This window comes from Mastomys coucha, unplaced genomic scaffold (assembly GCF_008632895.1).
Source record: "Mastomys coucha isolate ucsf_1 unplaced genomic scaffold, UCSF_Mcou_1 pScaffold7, whole genome shotgun sequence".
NCBI lineage: Eukaryota > Metazoa > Chordata > Mammalia > Rodentia > Muridae > Mastomys > Mastomys coucha.
The window spans coordinates 86310360-86328088 of record NW_022196913.1 but is presented as its reverse complement, the minus strand read 5'-3'; the positions used below and the strand labels follow the sequence as shown (position 1 = coordinate 86328088).

Sequence of the window (17729 nt, the reverse complement as noted above, 5' to 3'; positions counted from 1 at the left end):
AAAAATTGTTAAAAAAAAATGGATAAGTAAAGCCAAACCAACGCATCAGGCTATTAGGCTTCAATCATGATAACAGAGAAAGAAAAATAAATTTTCTCACAAACCCATATTCTTTTCTTTTCTTTTTTTAAATTAAATGAAATTATTTTATAAAAAGTATTAGGAGTATAATTATAACTAAAGTAGTAAGCAACAATCGAAGAGATAGACATTTTCAAGAACGTGCATCTTTTAATTTTGAATATTATGATTATGGAGTCCTTGCTGAAACAGCTAGAGATAAACTGGTACAGAGATCTAGAAGAAGGCACTCCATAAAGAGCACCAAGTTTGGTTCACACCTTTGTGGAGGAGACTTTTATCACTGATGAATCAGTAAATGAAAAAAAAATCAGAAAGAGGCAAGGGTGTAGTTAGGTCACCATGCAACCATAGAAGTGGAGTATATAGATTTCAGTACTCCCCCGCCTACATACACTTTCACACTGACACTTTGTGGAGAAGAGATTCTAATGAGAGAGAGAGGGGAGAGGGAGAGGGAGGGAACGAGAGGGAAGGACAGAGAGGAAGAGAGGGAAGGAGGGAGGAAGAAGAGGAGGAGGAGGATAAATAAGAAGATAGTAGTAGTAGTAGTAGTAGTAGTAGTAGTAGTAGTAGTAGTAGTAGTAGTAGTCATGTAGTAATAGTAGCAGTAGCAGCAGTAGCAGTAGTAGTGTAAGTAGGTTACATATACAAAAATAGTGAAGTGTTCCAAATGGTAATGGTGGGATTTTGAGTTCAAACAATCCCAAAGAATGAGGTGAGAAATAGACTAAGGATATATTCTGTAGTGGTCATGGTGAACTTGTAGGATTCTTATTGAATTATTTTTTATTAATTATTTTATTTATTTACATTTCAAATGTTGTTCCCATTCCTGGTCTCCCTTCTGCAAACTTCCCACCTCATACCCTCTCCCCTTTGCCTCTAAGAGTGTCTCCTCCATCCACTCCTCCAGCATCCCCCTTCAATGGGGCACAAACTTCCACAGGACCAAGTGCCTCCCCTCCCATTGATGTCAGATAAGGCATCTGCTACATACTCGATGGGAGCCATAGACCAACTCATGTACACTCTTTGGTTGGTGGTTTTGTCCCTGGGAGCTCTGACAAGTCTGGTTAGTTGATACTGTTTTTCATCCTAAGGGGTTGTAATCCCCTTTGGCTCCTTCTGTCCTTCCCATATCCTTTTTTCTTGGCAAGACACATCTTGAAAGACTTCCAGTGAATCTGCTGGCCAGTACATGTAAGCAGGAGGCTTCCCTGCTAGAGGAAAAGGAAGAGTTCCTATCAAAGATCCATCACTTAGGAGTGTTACTGGGAAAAGGCCCAGGAGGCAGGGCCTCAGAGTATGCGTGTTTCAGAAAGCTCTTTCCATGAGGAATCCATAGGTTTGGGGAAGAAAATTACTTACTTCTTCACATAACAGACTATAACATGTCCTCCATCATTTACTAATTTCCATGTAACATTTAGCAGTTCAAAGTATGTTTTTTGTGTGTGTGAAACTTCCTTTTCACTCAGCTTCTAAGATACTGTATAACTTCTTTTTTTTAAGAGCTTTTGGTGCTACCTAAGCCCTCATTTAGTCACTTTTGTTCTTCCTTGTTCATTGTTTTCTAAGTTGTTTCTCTGCTTAAAGAATATCATGGATGCATGAATTTTTAACAGCGCCTTAAGTTTCTTTATGTAGTAGACCACAAGTTATATCTTTTCCATGAATCTCAGTGGATCGTATGTCTTCTAAACGACAAGAACACTTTTCATTAATTTATCAGATGCTTTCAGCTTCATTTTATGAGGAAGATTTGTGTCTAAGGTAGCAAATGAATCAGTGTCAATGCACTGTGAACTGGTTTGACTTCAAGGCACTTAAAGATTGAAGAGAAAAGACAAGGAAGGTTCGCAAACTTCCTAATGCTATGACCCTTTACTACAGTTCCTAGTATTCCAGTGACCCACAACTATAAAATTCTTTCATTGCTACTTCATAACTATAATTTTACTACTGTATAAATTGTAAAGATCAGATATGCAGGATATCTGATGTTCAACCCACAGCTTCAGACCCAGTGGCTTAGAGTAAGGAAATGTATTTGTAAAATCATTCATGTCCATATATAGAAATAATGAACTTGACAGCAGCATAATTACAGTAGAATCTGAGTAACATTTCAATACCTGACAGCTCTTCTATGTGTATACCTATTTCTCATCTTTACAATGATATTATTAAGTTTACAAGTATATAAATTAGATCATCATTATTACTTTTAGAAATAACTGTTATAAAATGGTTATATTACTTTGCTTTAGATGACAATAAATTCCAAAGCTCATAAAGTTTTATATACACTTTATGTTTTTAAAATGCTTAACACTACAGAGACTTTTATAAGCATGGAGAATAAATTTTAAGTTTAAAAGTTAATGACTGATTTTGTATAGATCGAGAAAAGACTTTGAATTTTTGAATGTTTTTTGTAAATTTTTATTTTATCATTTGTATTCAACAGCACCCTGTGGAAGTCGTTCAACAGGTTCAGAAGGCACCGTGCTATCACCAAACTACCCGAAAAATTACAGTGTGGACCACAATTGTGTTTATTCTATAGCAGTTCCCAAGGAGTTTGGTAAGTAAGACTCATCTCCGTGCGCCCTCTTTATTTCTAGACATGCCTGACTTTCATTACATGTTATTTGAACAGGTTTCACAGGAATATCTACTGCTCACAAACTGATTTACTCTGCAATTTTAGGTGGTATCTCTGTGATAAAACTGAGGTTATGTTATTTAATTTGAAACAACAGTCAAGTATACAGGTGAACAACAATACAAAAATGAAAACAGGATTGTTTTTTTAATTTTTTAAAATAAAAACATCTAGTAACCTTGCAAGTGCCTTCTTATTGGGATGACATAAGATGAGAAATTACTGGAGCAGAGAGAAAAATCTGCAAAGCAATATATACATAAATCCTAACATATAACTATTGCAACAGTAACAGAATTATTTATAAAACATATATCAGGTTTATAATTTATTAACACATTTTCAGAGTGGAAATGTTTTGATTTCATAAAGATCATTTCTAGAACAATGACTATAGATTGACAACAAAAAACACTTCATATCCTCTTGCTAACCTGAAAATCTTTTGTATCTTAGCACTGAGACTATTAGCACTGTGTCCTATGCTGTCTCAACATCCACCTGATTGACTGTGGGTCTTAGAAATCACTTAAATGGCTTAAAAAGTTGTTCGCCCTGAAGTCCAGCTGGATTTTTCCCAGATTAAGCTCTGTTCACACATAGGTAGGCAAGGGAAATTTAATGAGCAGTAAAGAGATGTGAGAGTGGTTGAAAGTTCATAAACTTCCAAAATTTTGATTGACAGCATTGCGCTGTATGACAAAGGGATTTGTTGTAGCCATCTTGTATGTCTGGGGCTAGATGACTCAGTGCTCTATCAGAAGGACATGGATTTTTATCAGTAGACACCATTGGATAACCACTTATTTCTGCTGCTGACATATAAAATAAGCTGATGTTTCCAGTCCAATTTCTTGAAACCAGGTACTACTTATACATTCCCCTTTCTAGCCTCTAAATCTAGTCTAAGACTCTCATCTTAATTGAGAACATGGCCATCAGAGAGGAAGTATTTAACCTCCTACTTTATCATTGTGCTAATGTTGGCTACGTGGCTAACATTAGCAAGATGTCAATTTCAGTACTGTATGAAGTATTTCCTCATCCTAACATACTGATCAATCTAAACATGTTTGAGTTTTTTTATTATTGAGGAGAGTGACCTTTTAGAAAGAATATCACCCTCTCGTGTGGGAATGGGGAATTCATGGACATTGCCTTTGTGCCCAAGAGCATCCTCTGCCTTCTAGAATTTTATGGATTGCAGATGCAAAAAATGTTGCATAGTTGCTGACAGACTCCAATGAATGATTGTATAGAAAATGCATGGTTCTCTGAGTTCCCCTTGAAAGCTATTAATTTTCTCTGTTCTACTCCCATTAGAAGAAGCCATGTGGCCAGAAGAATAAGAAAGAGAAAAATTGGGCATTTTATTTTTTTGACATGTATACATTCCAGTCACCATAGTGATATTTGACAGTAGTTTGTGTATGTTTCATAAGTGTAATAAGATTATTAATTGAAATAATAACTACTTAACAAATTCCTAACTAATGTAAATTTTATTTTGGAAGATTATTAATTGAATTTAATAATTTTAGCTTAAAAATAATATCATATGGAGATAAGCATGAGTGATTTCTAAAACAAGTCTTGAGTTATAAATGGATAAAATAAAATATACTTTAGTTTATTAATAAAAAAACATGATTTTGTTTTATAAATGTTCCATACTCATTCTACTTATAAATTTAAAGAAAGGAGTTCTTATTAAAGCCCCTTGGTTTTCTTTGGGAAGTTTTCATTTTTATTTGTAAATGAAAATTATGTCAGAAAGAAAGAGCTGTGCAAAGGGAGAGAGATGTGTGTATCAAATTTCTTCTTATACAGCATGCTCAAACACCCTGGATATGTGAGTGCCAGCCTAGAGCCTGATTTCTGGGTTCAGGTTTTAGCTCAGCAATGTATATTTATTGTCGTTGTCAGACAAATTGCCATTTCATCCCAGCCTGACATTCTCATCTTCAGAGCAGTGATGATAACTGCTTAAATCATGGGATCATATTACAATTAAATTTCACGACATGAGATAATTCTTGGCATACCATCAAACACATGGAGACTCTTTTGTTTACATTTGCATTTATATGAAGCATTCTCTACCCCTACACCTTCTCCCTAAAAGAAGAAAAGGATGAATAAATCAAACGACCTAGTTTTGCAGTTGGACTAGGTCTTAAAATTCAGATGGCTTGAAAATGAAATAATTATTTATATTATTTAGTTATGAAATCCAATGTTAAGCTGTATAAATAAATGTCGGGTTCCCAAATATGTACAATCCAGCTCTTCCAATTGTGCCACATAGCTTACTGAGGGGAGGGCTGTGGGATTAAACACAGACGGGTCATTTCATTCTTCCTATCTGTACCTCTAGCTCTTTGATATGAGATGATTAAGCAATGGTCAGTGGCTCCCTACAAATCAAATTCCTATTTTGCCTCTGTCTGCTCTCTTTCTCACTTTGCCATAATTCCCTGATATTGCCACAATGAGCTATTTCTTATTGCGTTTTGCTATCATTTTATCACATATCACTTCTCACATTTTTCTCTGTTCCTGTCATTTGTTTCAAATTACGATCATTTCTTCTTTTATGTCTTTTAGATGGGAATGCTCTTAGAACTTGACTTCTAAATCATTTAGCACATTATCTGTCAAAAACACTCTGTTCATTTGTTCCAATTGCCTTTTGAATAGGAACCGAGGCTCTGAAATAGTTACTCTTGGAGAAAAATCATATATTAAAAACATTAAAAGTGAAAATATTCTATGCTATTCATAAGAGGTCATTCATAATATGCTATATTACCGCCCAAGAAGCTGAAAAGGACCATTGTTTCCTCAGTGTAAGAAAGAAGATAGTTGTTCCACAGCACTCCAGAGGGGCTGGTGTGCTTCCCACACGTTGTGTGTTATCTGATCATGCACATTTCTCTGTTTTTTTTCCTCGGGATTCATTGGAATTCACATAGGATACACTTGTACATAACTCTATTCTGCTTACTGAGAGTAGACTACTTGCCAGTAAATACCAATTCTCCTCATACTCTGAGTCAGAAGATGGACAGCGCCTAATGTTTCCAAATGTCTTTTTGGTATTAAATTGAACCTCACGTCTTAAGGCAATTTCGCAATATTTATACTCTAGGTTTCCAGGTCTATTGCAATTAAGAATAACAATTTGTTAGTTGGGTAAAGTTTGTTGATATTTTGCTATTACTTTGTAGTATTAAGCTATTTGATTTGATTTTAATATTAAAACAATCATTAGCAAAATACACTTTATTTTTTCCTACTTTCAGTTGTCAATCATGAAGAGGGTTTTTTTCTCAATTATTCACACATTAGTGAGAAAATATGGAACCCAATCTTATTTTGACTACTGTACAGATCAAAAACTGTAGATAATATAAACTCTTAACATGGTATAAGAAAAAAATGTGTTAATAGTATAAACATTTAACAGAGGATCAAGATGATCTGTAATGTGGACTTAGTAAAACCGGTTAGGAAATGTGAATATCTATTCTAAAAGTTTGCTGGAAAATAAAATAGAAATAGGGTAAGTGACAACTTCAAGCAAAATCAAAGGGTTTTTGTTTTGTTTTGTTTTCAGATTTTTCTCTTGAGATAAAAGACGCTGACATTTTTTATTGTTAAAGCTCAATGGGAAAAACACTTCTTAGAGGGCAAAGTTGAAGATATGCAGCTGGCAAAGAAATCCTTTAGGCATGGAGGAGAGGGAATTTAAGAAAACTTGAGCATCTGCTTTCATGAACAGGAATATTTCATAATCACCTAAGCAACTACACGACAACGTAGGTCCACGTAGTGTATTAGAGCCATAATCTGTCTCAGTTTGCCAACTTTGATTTCTCTTCAGTGTCCATTGAATTCCATCTATGAGATTCTCTGTAACGCACAATGTATGCATGCCCAAAGGCTGCTTTAATTATGTGCCACACACTTAGAAGCTTAAAAAATTAATTCTTAGTTCCAGAAGCCAGACATCTGTAAGGAAGTTGTTGCAATGTTATATACATCCAAAGGCTTTGGGAATGAACCTTTCCCTGCATCTTCCACGCTTGTGGTAACTCCAGGAAACACTTGGTTCTTGGGCTAGTAGCTGAGTGACTGTTGCTGCACTTTTCTCAACGGGGCATTGTTGGAGTCCTGTTTGTCTCTGAGATTGGTAATTACTTTGCTGGATCATAATGGTAACAATTATTTAGGGCCCACTGAAATCACCTTGCTTCTTAACCACTTAAATCTGTTAAGGTCATCTTTCATGTATGAGGATATTCTTAAGCTTTTGTATTGATATAATTTGGGGGACAATATTTATTTTATTTTATTTATTTACATTTCAAATGTTATCTCCTTTCCCGGTTTCCCCTCTGCAAACTCCCTATCCCATTTCCTTTTATCTTGCTTCTATGAGGGTGCTCCCCCACCCACTTACCCACTCCTGCCTCACAGCCCTAGCATTCCTCTATACCTGGGCATCCTCTCCCATTGATGCCAGATAAGGTCCCTTCAGCTCCTTCATTCTTTCCCCTAACTCCTCCATTGGGGTCCTTGTGCTCAGTAGGAGGCTTAGTGGTGAACATCTGCATCTGTATTGGTCCGGACCTGGCAGAGCCTCTCAGGGGACAACTATATCAGGTTCCTGTCAACAAGCTCATCCACAATAGTGTCTGGGTTTGGTATCTGCATGTGGGCTGGATCCCCAGTCAGGGCAGTCTCTGGATGGCCTTTCCTTCAGTCTCTGCTCCACTCTTTGTCCCTGTATTTCCTTTAGACAGGAACAATTCTAGGTTAAAATTTTGAAGATGTGTGGGTGGCCCTATCCTTCAACTGGAGGGTCCATGCCTAACCTCTGGATATGGTCTCCACAGGTTTGTCCATCCCCTTTGTGGAATATTACAGCTAATACAATATTTAATTAAAACAATAGAGTACAAGCTATATTAACATAATTTTAAACATAAAATTGAATATTAATTACCACATAAGTGATTTGTAAGGTATTCACTATAGAGACTAAAAATTTAGACTGAAATTTTATGGAGAAGCCTAACGTAAAATATTTTGAGTATGATATGTGTATAGTGACTTAATTTTCTGGTTAGATTTCTAGATAGGCCTGTCTTCTAAAAGATTCAGCCTATTTGTTAGCACATGTCATCTCTAGACTAGATTTTGAAGGAATATATTCAGGAAAAGGGTAAATAGGTATAACATTTTCTCTTATCTAGTCAAGCTGTTTGTCTCTCATTCGATCACTGGCTCAGTCTCTTCGTTCCATATGTGTCAAGTTCCTAAATCTTTAAGTCACCTGAAGATTTCTTCAGTCTCGTTGTTAAAAATCAGTTCTACACTGCCCTATGTTCTTTTTGATGTTGTAAGATCATTTTGTGTTTCCTATCAATGGAGTCAGGGTTTCACGTTGAAGCCCAGAAGGGCATCAGCTATCTTCATTGTCCCATCCTTTCAATAATGAGGACATGGTAACTTCAACCAAAAAAAGGTTTTGTTTTGTTTTGTTTTGTTTTGTGGTTCTTGTTTACATAGCTTTCACTATCTTCTATTTCTTTCTTTGGGCTATAATATAAAATTATTTCAGAGAAACTCTTATATTGAAGAAAATTGTTTTTCTTATGGCATTACTTACATCATACAACTAAAATTCTTATAGTATCATTACATTTATTTATTTACTTATAGTGTGTGTATGTATTTGTAGATGCATGTACCACAGCATACCTATTGTGGACAAAGGGCAATTTGCAACCGTTGTTTTTTCCTTCCATTGAATTGTTTCTAAGGCTCAAACTCAGGTCACAGAGTAGGTGACAAATACTTTTATCTAGTAACCCCTCTTGCGGACCCCCTCTTAAGGTTTTAACTTTTATGTCATAGTTTACCATAATTTTGAATTGGAAATGCTGTAATTAGATAAAATGCCTCATTAATTCTGATTATATTGATTAGTCTTAGTTATTGAAAGCTGTGGTTTTGCATCTTTCACTTTGCATAAACTCTTGGGCTGTGACAGGCTGGCCATTGGAAAAGTAGCGTTTTCAAGATTTTGAAAGGAAAGTAAATGCCTCTCGACTAGAACTGAAATGTATGCATGCCACCATGAGTGTGCACATACCTCCGTGAGTGTGCACATAGCTCCGTGAGTGTGCACATACCTCCGTGAGTGTGCACATACCTCCGTGAGTGTGCACATACCTCCGTGAGTGTGCACAAGCTCCGTGAGTGTGCACATAGCTCCGTGAGTGTGCACATACCTCCGTGATGTGCACATACCTCCGTGAATGTGCACATGCCACCATGAGTGTGCACATACCTCCATGAGTGTGCACATACCACCGTGAATGTGCACATACCTCCGTGAGTGTGTACATACCTCCGTGAGTGTGCACATACCTCCGTGAGTGTGCACATACCTCCGTGAGTCTGAACATACCTCCGTGAGTCTGCACATACCTCCGTGAGTGTGCACATACCTCCGTGAGTGTGCACATGCCACTATGAGTGTGCACATACCTCCATGAGTGTGCACATGCCACTATGAGTGTGCACATACCTCCATGAGTGTGCACATACCTCCGTGAGTGTGCACATACCTCCATGAGTGTGCACATACCTCCGTGAGTGTGCACATAGCTCCGTGAGTGTGCACATACCTCCGTGAGTGTGCACATAGCTCCGTGACTGTGCCCAGTGTGCACCAGTGTTACTTTTGTGGGTGTGCAGACAGGCTTTACAACTGTGAAGCTTTCTTATCTTTTATGCTTAAATGGAATGCTTTGAATTGTGAATATATTCCTTTAAATTTCACACGTTTATTGGGCCATTTGCCTTGTGATAAATCTGCTTGCAGTTTAAAATCCCCTGTTTTACTCAGCATAGTTTAGATAATTTATATTATAGTTACCTGTCATTGTACTTAATACAGTAATTTATGTCAGTAATTTCTCCAATATTTTAGTGACAAATTGCTTTATGGTTCTTTCTGCATGCTACTTATATTAGTAAATCATTTTATTGGCTTTTTCCAGTTGTGAAGTTTTCAGCATTGATAAACTCTTAAGAAGATCAATAAAGGCTTTTTATACCTTTTACTTAAAGTATATGACACTTCATTTTAATACTACTCTTACATCAAAATCAATGATCATTATTTTTCAAAATGTTAACTTCATCTAACAATAATAAATAATGTTCATGAAGTGAATGCTTATTCAACATTTGCCTTTATTATTTAATATTACTTCTTAGGCTTTGAGTAAGATGAAACATCATAGAACTTCAACAAATAATAATGGGTATGTTTTGTTTTGTTTGTTTTGGTTTGGCCATACGGAAAGAAAGTGACCTGTCCTGAGGACTCAGCAGATAAAAGGCATTTGTAGTTAAACTATCAACCTGAGACCCACCCTTGGAACCTAAGTGCTGGAGAGAGACAGCCAACTCACACAAGGTTTCTTTTGACAGTCATATGTACCACGACAAATACATGCCTTCCCACCACAACCACCAACATGACACACACACACACATTCATACAAAAAGAGGGAGAGAGACACACACAGAGAGATAAGGCAGTCAGACATACAGATATATAGACACACACACATGATAAAAACATAATATAAAAATGTATGAAAACTTTAAAGAAATTATTTTGAACTGATATTTTGTCTTTTAATATAAGAGATACACCATTTTTCTCAATTTCCCATGTAAAATAATTTTTAGATTAAAATTTCAGTTGAAATACATTAAAACTTCATTAGAGATATCTGCAGAACCATTTGGCATACAGCTTTCATTAAAAACAAAGCAACTTGTATATAACACAGTATATACCATAAAAATGTATTTCCTGAAAGATAAACACATAGATACTGGAATGCCTAAGTAGTTAAAAAGAAACTAACTGTAAATCTGATGCAGATGTTTAATAGAGTGATGAAGTAATTTGTTATGGGGTACCTCAAGGGAAAAACTTCCCAAGAGACCTGAATAAGTCAAGTGGAGTATTTGTGAAACTCCAGTGATACTGTCTGAAGCAGATTAGCAGGTACCAGCCCTGACCTCCAGTTGTTTCAAAAATTTAAGGGTAAAGTAAGAAATTCTGACTATATAGAAAGCAGCTGTACAGAATCAGAGAGGTAACAACTACATGGCCAGGCAGGTAACATTTAGCTCAGGTTACATTCCTTGTATAGGAATAGCTGGCTGATCCAGAGACCAGTTTTATATGATAGTTTTAGCATTTAAAGTGTTCTTAAGAATATTTTCATGGGATGCCATAACTGTAATTTAGAAGCCTACTACAAAGTCCACACTGGTGCACTCAGAGTCTCTCATCTCTCCTCAGCCTATCCAGGTGTAAGACAAGTGATGTGAGAAAGAATACTCTTCAGTAGCTGAGGTCACACATCAGGAAAATCCTCACTATTATAAGTCATCCTTGTTAAACTCATGAATGAATTGTGGTTTTGTTTAGTTTTGTTATCTTTGAACAAGTAACACACTGATGCTTTGTGAGGTCTAGAACCTCAGATTAATAAGAATGTCAAAAGTTTAATGCTCTTTAAAAATCAGCATCATGTCTTATAGTAGGTAGAATGGGTTTCTTGGTCCCTATCAATTATATATCACTGCATCAAGTCAGTTGGTATCTTGGTGAGGTATGCATGGCTTAGGTTGATCAATATATTGGGTATCTATAAAGAAAGTCATTTCTAGACATGTCTACCTGATCAAGCTAGAACAAGGGAAAGGAGATGCCTTTGACACTGTTATGTGAGTAGATCTTTGGCAGTGGACACAGGATACATAAGAACACAAAGGCAAGACTGTTTACCAGAGCATCATATATAAAAACTGACAGTGACTCAGTGTCTTATACTGATTCTTGGATCTTTTTTTAAGGGGTTCCACAAATAATGGAGTAAAATGGCAGCCATCCAGATAGAAGAGCCGTATGTAAGAGTAATGGTCACATAATCTCTAAAATATACAGACATCATTTTGCTGGTCATTCAGTTTATCCCAAGAAGCTCTTCAGATAACTAATAGGTTCTCAAGTAGGTTGGTCTCCTGCAAAGCTATGACAACTTACAAACACCCAAAGACATGAAAGGCTATATGACATATTAATGATATGTGACAGAGGCCATAGTTCTGGCTTACATATAAGAATAGTTTTCATTTCAGAGTCAGTATTTGGTTTTGATCGTATACAAATTATGATATAGTCTTGGAATAAAAATATAATTCTCAGAATTTGAGGCAATGTGTTCTTATGTGTTGGACAATAGAACATCTTTTATGGTGAGCTCTTGTGTGACTATTGGGATATCTAAAATGATTGTGAGAATGAAGGTATTTTTAGAAAAATATTATAAAGTAAGATTTCTTGACCTGTGTTCACAAGAGATTGAAGATATATTTGTGTCTGTACCTCATAAGCCATTGCAAGGGCATAGTCATTAAAGATCTTTAAAGAAGCTGGGTAAAGCTGATGGGGAAGCTATTGGCATAGGCAATAAGAAAAAAATAGAGATCAAATCAATAGCAGAAAAATATTTATCAGATAAAAATTAGTTGTACCTAGTACTTTTAAGAACATTGCCAATAGATTTCTAAATTGGTAGGGCCATGGAATTGTTTAGCAATTTACTTTGAGATTTCATTTACTTTGGTTTTTAAAATAGACAAATTACACTGTGAACTGATTAAATCATGAGGTTAACCATCCCATCTTCTCTGAGTAAATCTTGGATATTGAATTTTAGTCTCTGAAGGGCATATATTATTTTATATTTGACTATATTAATTATTTTAATTGAGGGCAAAAAATCTATGGCAGTCCCAATTTGTCAGGCCTATTACAAGTACCAAAAACTTAATTTAATTTATTACTATTTTGGCCAGAGATTCCATAGCCAGTGTGAGATATTTAGTCAATGGAATATTTATGAAGATTTAAATGAGACATAATTATTCATTCATCATTTTATTACTTATAACTATTGTACACCATGTTGTGTCTATTGTCTAAATTTAGTAAGTTTTCAATGAATATTTTTAAATTGATGTGCTTTATTAAGGCCACAAAAGTTTGCTAGTTGTTATATCTCAACAAATAGTAATATTAATTCCAAACTTGTGTTATAAAAGCATAGAAAACAATGGTGGGTTCTTTACAATTTTACTGTATAGTGTTTTTGTAGTACAGCTTACATTAGTAAGTAGGAAAAATGATGGTTTTCCTTCAATTTTTGGTTTCCATGTTTTATGCCAAGATTTTATGTTTGTTTTTGTTTTGATTTGCTTTTATTTATTTCTATGTTTATTTGAATTATTACTAGTAGGTATTATACATATGTCTGTATTTTTGCTTTGATTATATTTATAACTCTTACTCCATAACAATTCATACTAGTATAATGAAGGTTGAAGTCTCTCCCTCATGGAAGTGCTTACTTGTAAGTTATAATACTTTCTGCTTAAGGATAACTTGATAAAGTCCTTAGTTATACCATGAAGGTAATTTCTAACAAGTTGGCTCATAGCGCAGCTGCTTTTTTTTCCATTATATTTGTGAAGCCCCTCACTTCATTCATTTAATTCATATTTCACCCTTATTTTTTTGCATAATTGAGAAATTATATAGTTTTGAACACACTTTAGAACTCTTTCACATAGCCTTAAGGGCTATCCTGAAGGTTCCAGTGTTTACCATTTTCCCTTTGAGATAGCCACATCCAGGACTCCTGGATTCAGTGCTGTTTCTAATTATTATGGAGTCATGAACATTATAAAGAGGACAGTCTTCAGAAGAAAAAGAGTCCTCCATTGTCCAGAAAATATGTACATTACTACATAAACAATCCTTATGCCCTTGGTAGCCATTGACACTTGTGGAGGCTCATGCTGGGCCCTGTTCCAGGGGCAGGAATCATGACACTCTGTCCCCATTAGGGTCAGGCCAGACTTGCCAACAAAGTATCACTGTCACAAAGTAAGAGCCTGTTCGGTAAACAATTGAAACCAGAATCATGAATTATGATCCAATATAAGGCAGAAATATCTGAGCTGGACACATGCTCCAGGTTCAGTTAAAGAACTTACTCTTGTTTTACAAGTTCTAGCACAGAGTGATGAAATCTGTAATAAATAAAACTCAACAGTGAGCAAGTTTTATAGCAAACAGCACCTCATTACTAAAGCAAACCAAAAAGAAAAGAAGAGGAAGAAGAAGGAGAAGAATGAGAAGAAGAAGAAGAAGAAGAAGAAGGAGGAGGAGGAGGAGGAGGAGGAGGAGGAGGAAGAGAAAAAGGAGAAGAAGAAAAGAAACCAAAGCCTCAGGAGGTCATGATCCTTGCCTTGACAAGTCTGTACTATATGGTCAGGATTTTTAGTTAGGACCAACTCTAAAACAGTTCCAAAAAGGCACAAGAGAGAAAAAGAAAGGATCTTGGCTTTTGAGTTTTCTGTATGATTGAATCATTCTGCATGAGGCTTCCGACCTGCATGATTTAAATTTCCTGCAATACCCACCAGAAAATATGCAGGCTTTCTAGTTAGTTCTCCATGCCTGGGGCTCCATGTAAGGAGGTGGAGAAAGCCTTCCTGCTCACAGCCAAACATCAAACACATTTTCAGTCTTCTTAACCAAATGAATATAGTAGAAGAAATTCATAAGTCATGTTATATACATATATATGAATATTTCCCTTGTTATCACATTTTGTATTCTCATTCCACCTCAAACAAAATTAATTCCTTTCAATTGATAAAGAAATGACTGTAGAATATGATTCGATGAATTTTCAAAGTGACTGTCATTTGATCTAATACAGGTTCAAATAACAAATGCCTGCTCTGAATCATTATGTGATGGATGTCAATGTTGCTGCTTCACATTTCTTTCAGTTTTTAAGCAGTTATGGGTAGAGTTTATGCTTAATAATTCAAGAGAAAATTGGAAAACTGTACATTAACATGAAATGTAGCTGCTTACTTAGATTTTTCAGTATTGCACAATGGCATGTTTTCTCACGTATGTTTTTCTGTAGGTTACTTTTCTTTTTGTTTGTTTGTTTGTTTGTTTGGTTAATGGATTGATTTCAGTTGTGTGTGTGTGTGTGTGTGTGTGTGTGTGTGTGTGTGTGTTCTATGTGTTCACATGTGGTGGTGGGATGTGGAATTCTTCCCACAAATAGGAATTTAGGTGGAGAATGTCAGGTTGTCTTCTCTATAGCTGTTCATCTTGTTCCCTTGAGACCGGATCTCTTAGTGAATCTGGAAACTATGGAGGAAGCCACGAAGCTATACTGGCCTCCTTGTTGCTACACTCCTGACAACCTGGCTCTGGGATTATAAATGTATGGCTCCAGCTAGCTTTTTAGTTGGATGCTGATATCTACAAAAGTCCTTAGGGGTGTGCAGCCTGCACTCTTAACTGTTGATCAGTCTCCAGAGATCATGTGGAAAAATGGAAAATAATACGAAATGGTAGTTCACATATTGTCCTTTATCTGTCTAAATTTGGTGCTGTAAACTTGAATAGTTGCTTAAATTCTTCCAATTTATTATCTTGGTTTTTTGAAACAGAGTTTCTCTGTGTATCCCTGACTATGGTGAAACTCACTCTGCAGACCAGGCTGGCTTCAAACTCAGAGATAAGCCTGCTTATGCTAGGTTTAAATCTTGTACCACCATGCCTAAATTGGATCCTCATTTTGATTTGCATAGTTTCATAATGTTTGCATTGTAATTTGTCTGATATCTTTGCTCTGTGTTCTTCTAGTATGAATACTTCAGATGACTTTAAGGAAGTTTTGTTCTTGTTCATTTTATTTTGATTGCTTATGACTTGGGTTCTTGTTATTTTGCCCTTCCTGCTATAAAACTTGTTCTCCCTATATAGATCTACCTCCAAATCTAGAGAGTGTGATACCAGAAAAGAAAGTTAGGAAAGTATCACCAAGACTTCTGAAATCCAGGTTAACTCACAGAACCCCGTGAATTTATGGGACTACCATGAATAGCTAGAAACTGCAAGCAAGATTCTGCAAGCTCTGTCCAATTTTCTTATGTACCTACAAAGTCCTATAAGCATTATGTGATACAACCATTTTGTTTCTTTTTCTTTTTTTCTATTCTAATGTATCAGGTTAAACCCTGGGTTTACGTGAACCGTTTTTACTGTTGTCTTGAAAGGATCATAAATATTTGCATTGGATCTTTCCAGTCTTGAGTTCAGTAGAAATGCTGGAAAATTAAGTTTTTTGCCAGATTCTACTACTGGAATTTAAGCATAAAATAATCCTTAGAAAAAATTCTTAATATTCATATGCATAAATTACATGTACATTTTAAATTTGAAATAAAATTTTCAGTCTTCCCTTCAAAAATTAATATATGCAAATATTTAAAATGAAAGTTTAAAAAACATACTTTGGCTTATTATTTTCTGTGCAGGATATATTTAGGGAGGAGACCTTACACATGGAAAAGTCATTGTATGTAGCTTTTTTAAGCAGCTCATTATTCTGTCATGAAGATTCACGTTTATACTATTTTGCTATGATATATATGTATGTATGTGTATATATATAATTTTTCTTTAATGTATGTGAATACACTGATGCTCTCTTCAGACATACCAGAAGAAGACATGCAGATCCCATTACAGATGGTTGAGAGCAAACATGTGGTTGCTGGGAATTGATCTCAGGACCTCTGTAAGAGGAGACAGTGCTCTTAACCACTGAGCCATTCCTCCAGTTCTTGCATGATATATTAAAATTAGAAGAGAAATGAGTCACAAAAAAAAACATAGCATGCTACATCAGAATCCCTTCTGTAAATGTGGAATATCCAGTGCCTTATTTTTTATGTTTTTGTTAATTATTAAGATTATAATTTGATAATCTTTCTCTTCCCTTTTTACCTTCCAAACACTCCAAATAACCCTTCCACAATCTCCTTCTAATTCACGTCACTTTCTATTTAGTAATTGTTATTGCATGAATGCATATATATATATATGTGTGTGTGTGTGTGTGTCTATGTATACATATATTCCTAAATATAAACTATTATCTCTCTATTATGATTCCTGTATCATGTTTTCAGGGTAGAATCTTTGCCACTGGACAACTATCTGGTGTCTCTTTCCCTGTGGAGGACCACCTCTCTCATTCCCAGTTTTACTGAGTTGCTTGTATTTCTTTGTGTAGGTTTGGAGACTAGTTTGGTGTATTCACTGGTATCTTTGTTCAGCTCTCATTTAGGTAGTAATGATGGTGAGACCTTATAGATGTAGATTCTGATATTATTAGGAAACACAAACAACAGCAAACTCTCTTACTTCTGACAGTCTTCTCATCCCTTTCTACAATGTTCCCTGTCCTCTGGGTGCAGCAGCACTGTTTTGTTGTTGTTTGTTTGTTTGCTTGTTGTAAATGTATCCATTGGGACTGGTCTCCACAATTAAGCATTTTGATTGGTTGTGAGTTTCTGTCATCTGCTGCAAAGATAAGTTCTCTTGATAAAGAGTAATGACTGTACTTATCTGTGGATGTAAGACAAATGATTATATTTTATTCTAGAGATTATACTGGTTTAGTAAATTAGTGGCTGTAGATTTTCTCCCAATAACTATGACTTCACTAGCACTGAATAGATAGCTGGGTTTCCAGTGCCACACAAGTTCTTCCTCTTACTGAGTGGATCATAAGTCTAAAAAGAGAGCTTTTGGTTACCACCAAGGTATGTCTGTATATATGCCATTATGCCATCCTTAGGCCTACCATGACATGCTGGTCAATGGACACATTTCATAGCTATCACTTTTGAGTCCCCAATTGTTGATCCAGGAGAATATATTGAATGATATGAAAGTATTTAACATGGCATCTAGTTTGTTGGTTATACT

General features: G+C 35.6%; 1 protein-coding gene across 6 annotated transcripts in view; it reads left to right on the top strand.

Annotated features, from left to right (window-relative positions):
* The window catches only part of Csmd3 (CUB and Sushi multiple domains 3), a 1179548-nt gene that overhangs the window by 937034 nt on the left and 224785 nt on the right, over positions 1 to 17729 (top strand). For all 6 annotated transcript variants that reach the window (XM_031358937.1, XM_031358936.1, XM_031358940.1 and 3 more), the window contains one exon: positions 2555 to 2671. In XM_031358937.1, the coding sequence (XP_031214797.1) occupies positions 2555 to 2671 (117 nt within the window). The remainder of the gene's footprint in view (positions 1 to 2554; positions 2672 to 17729) is intronic.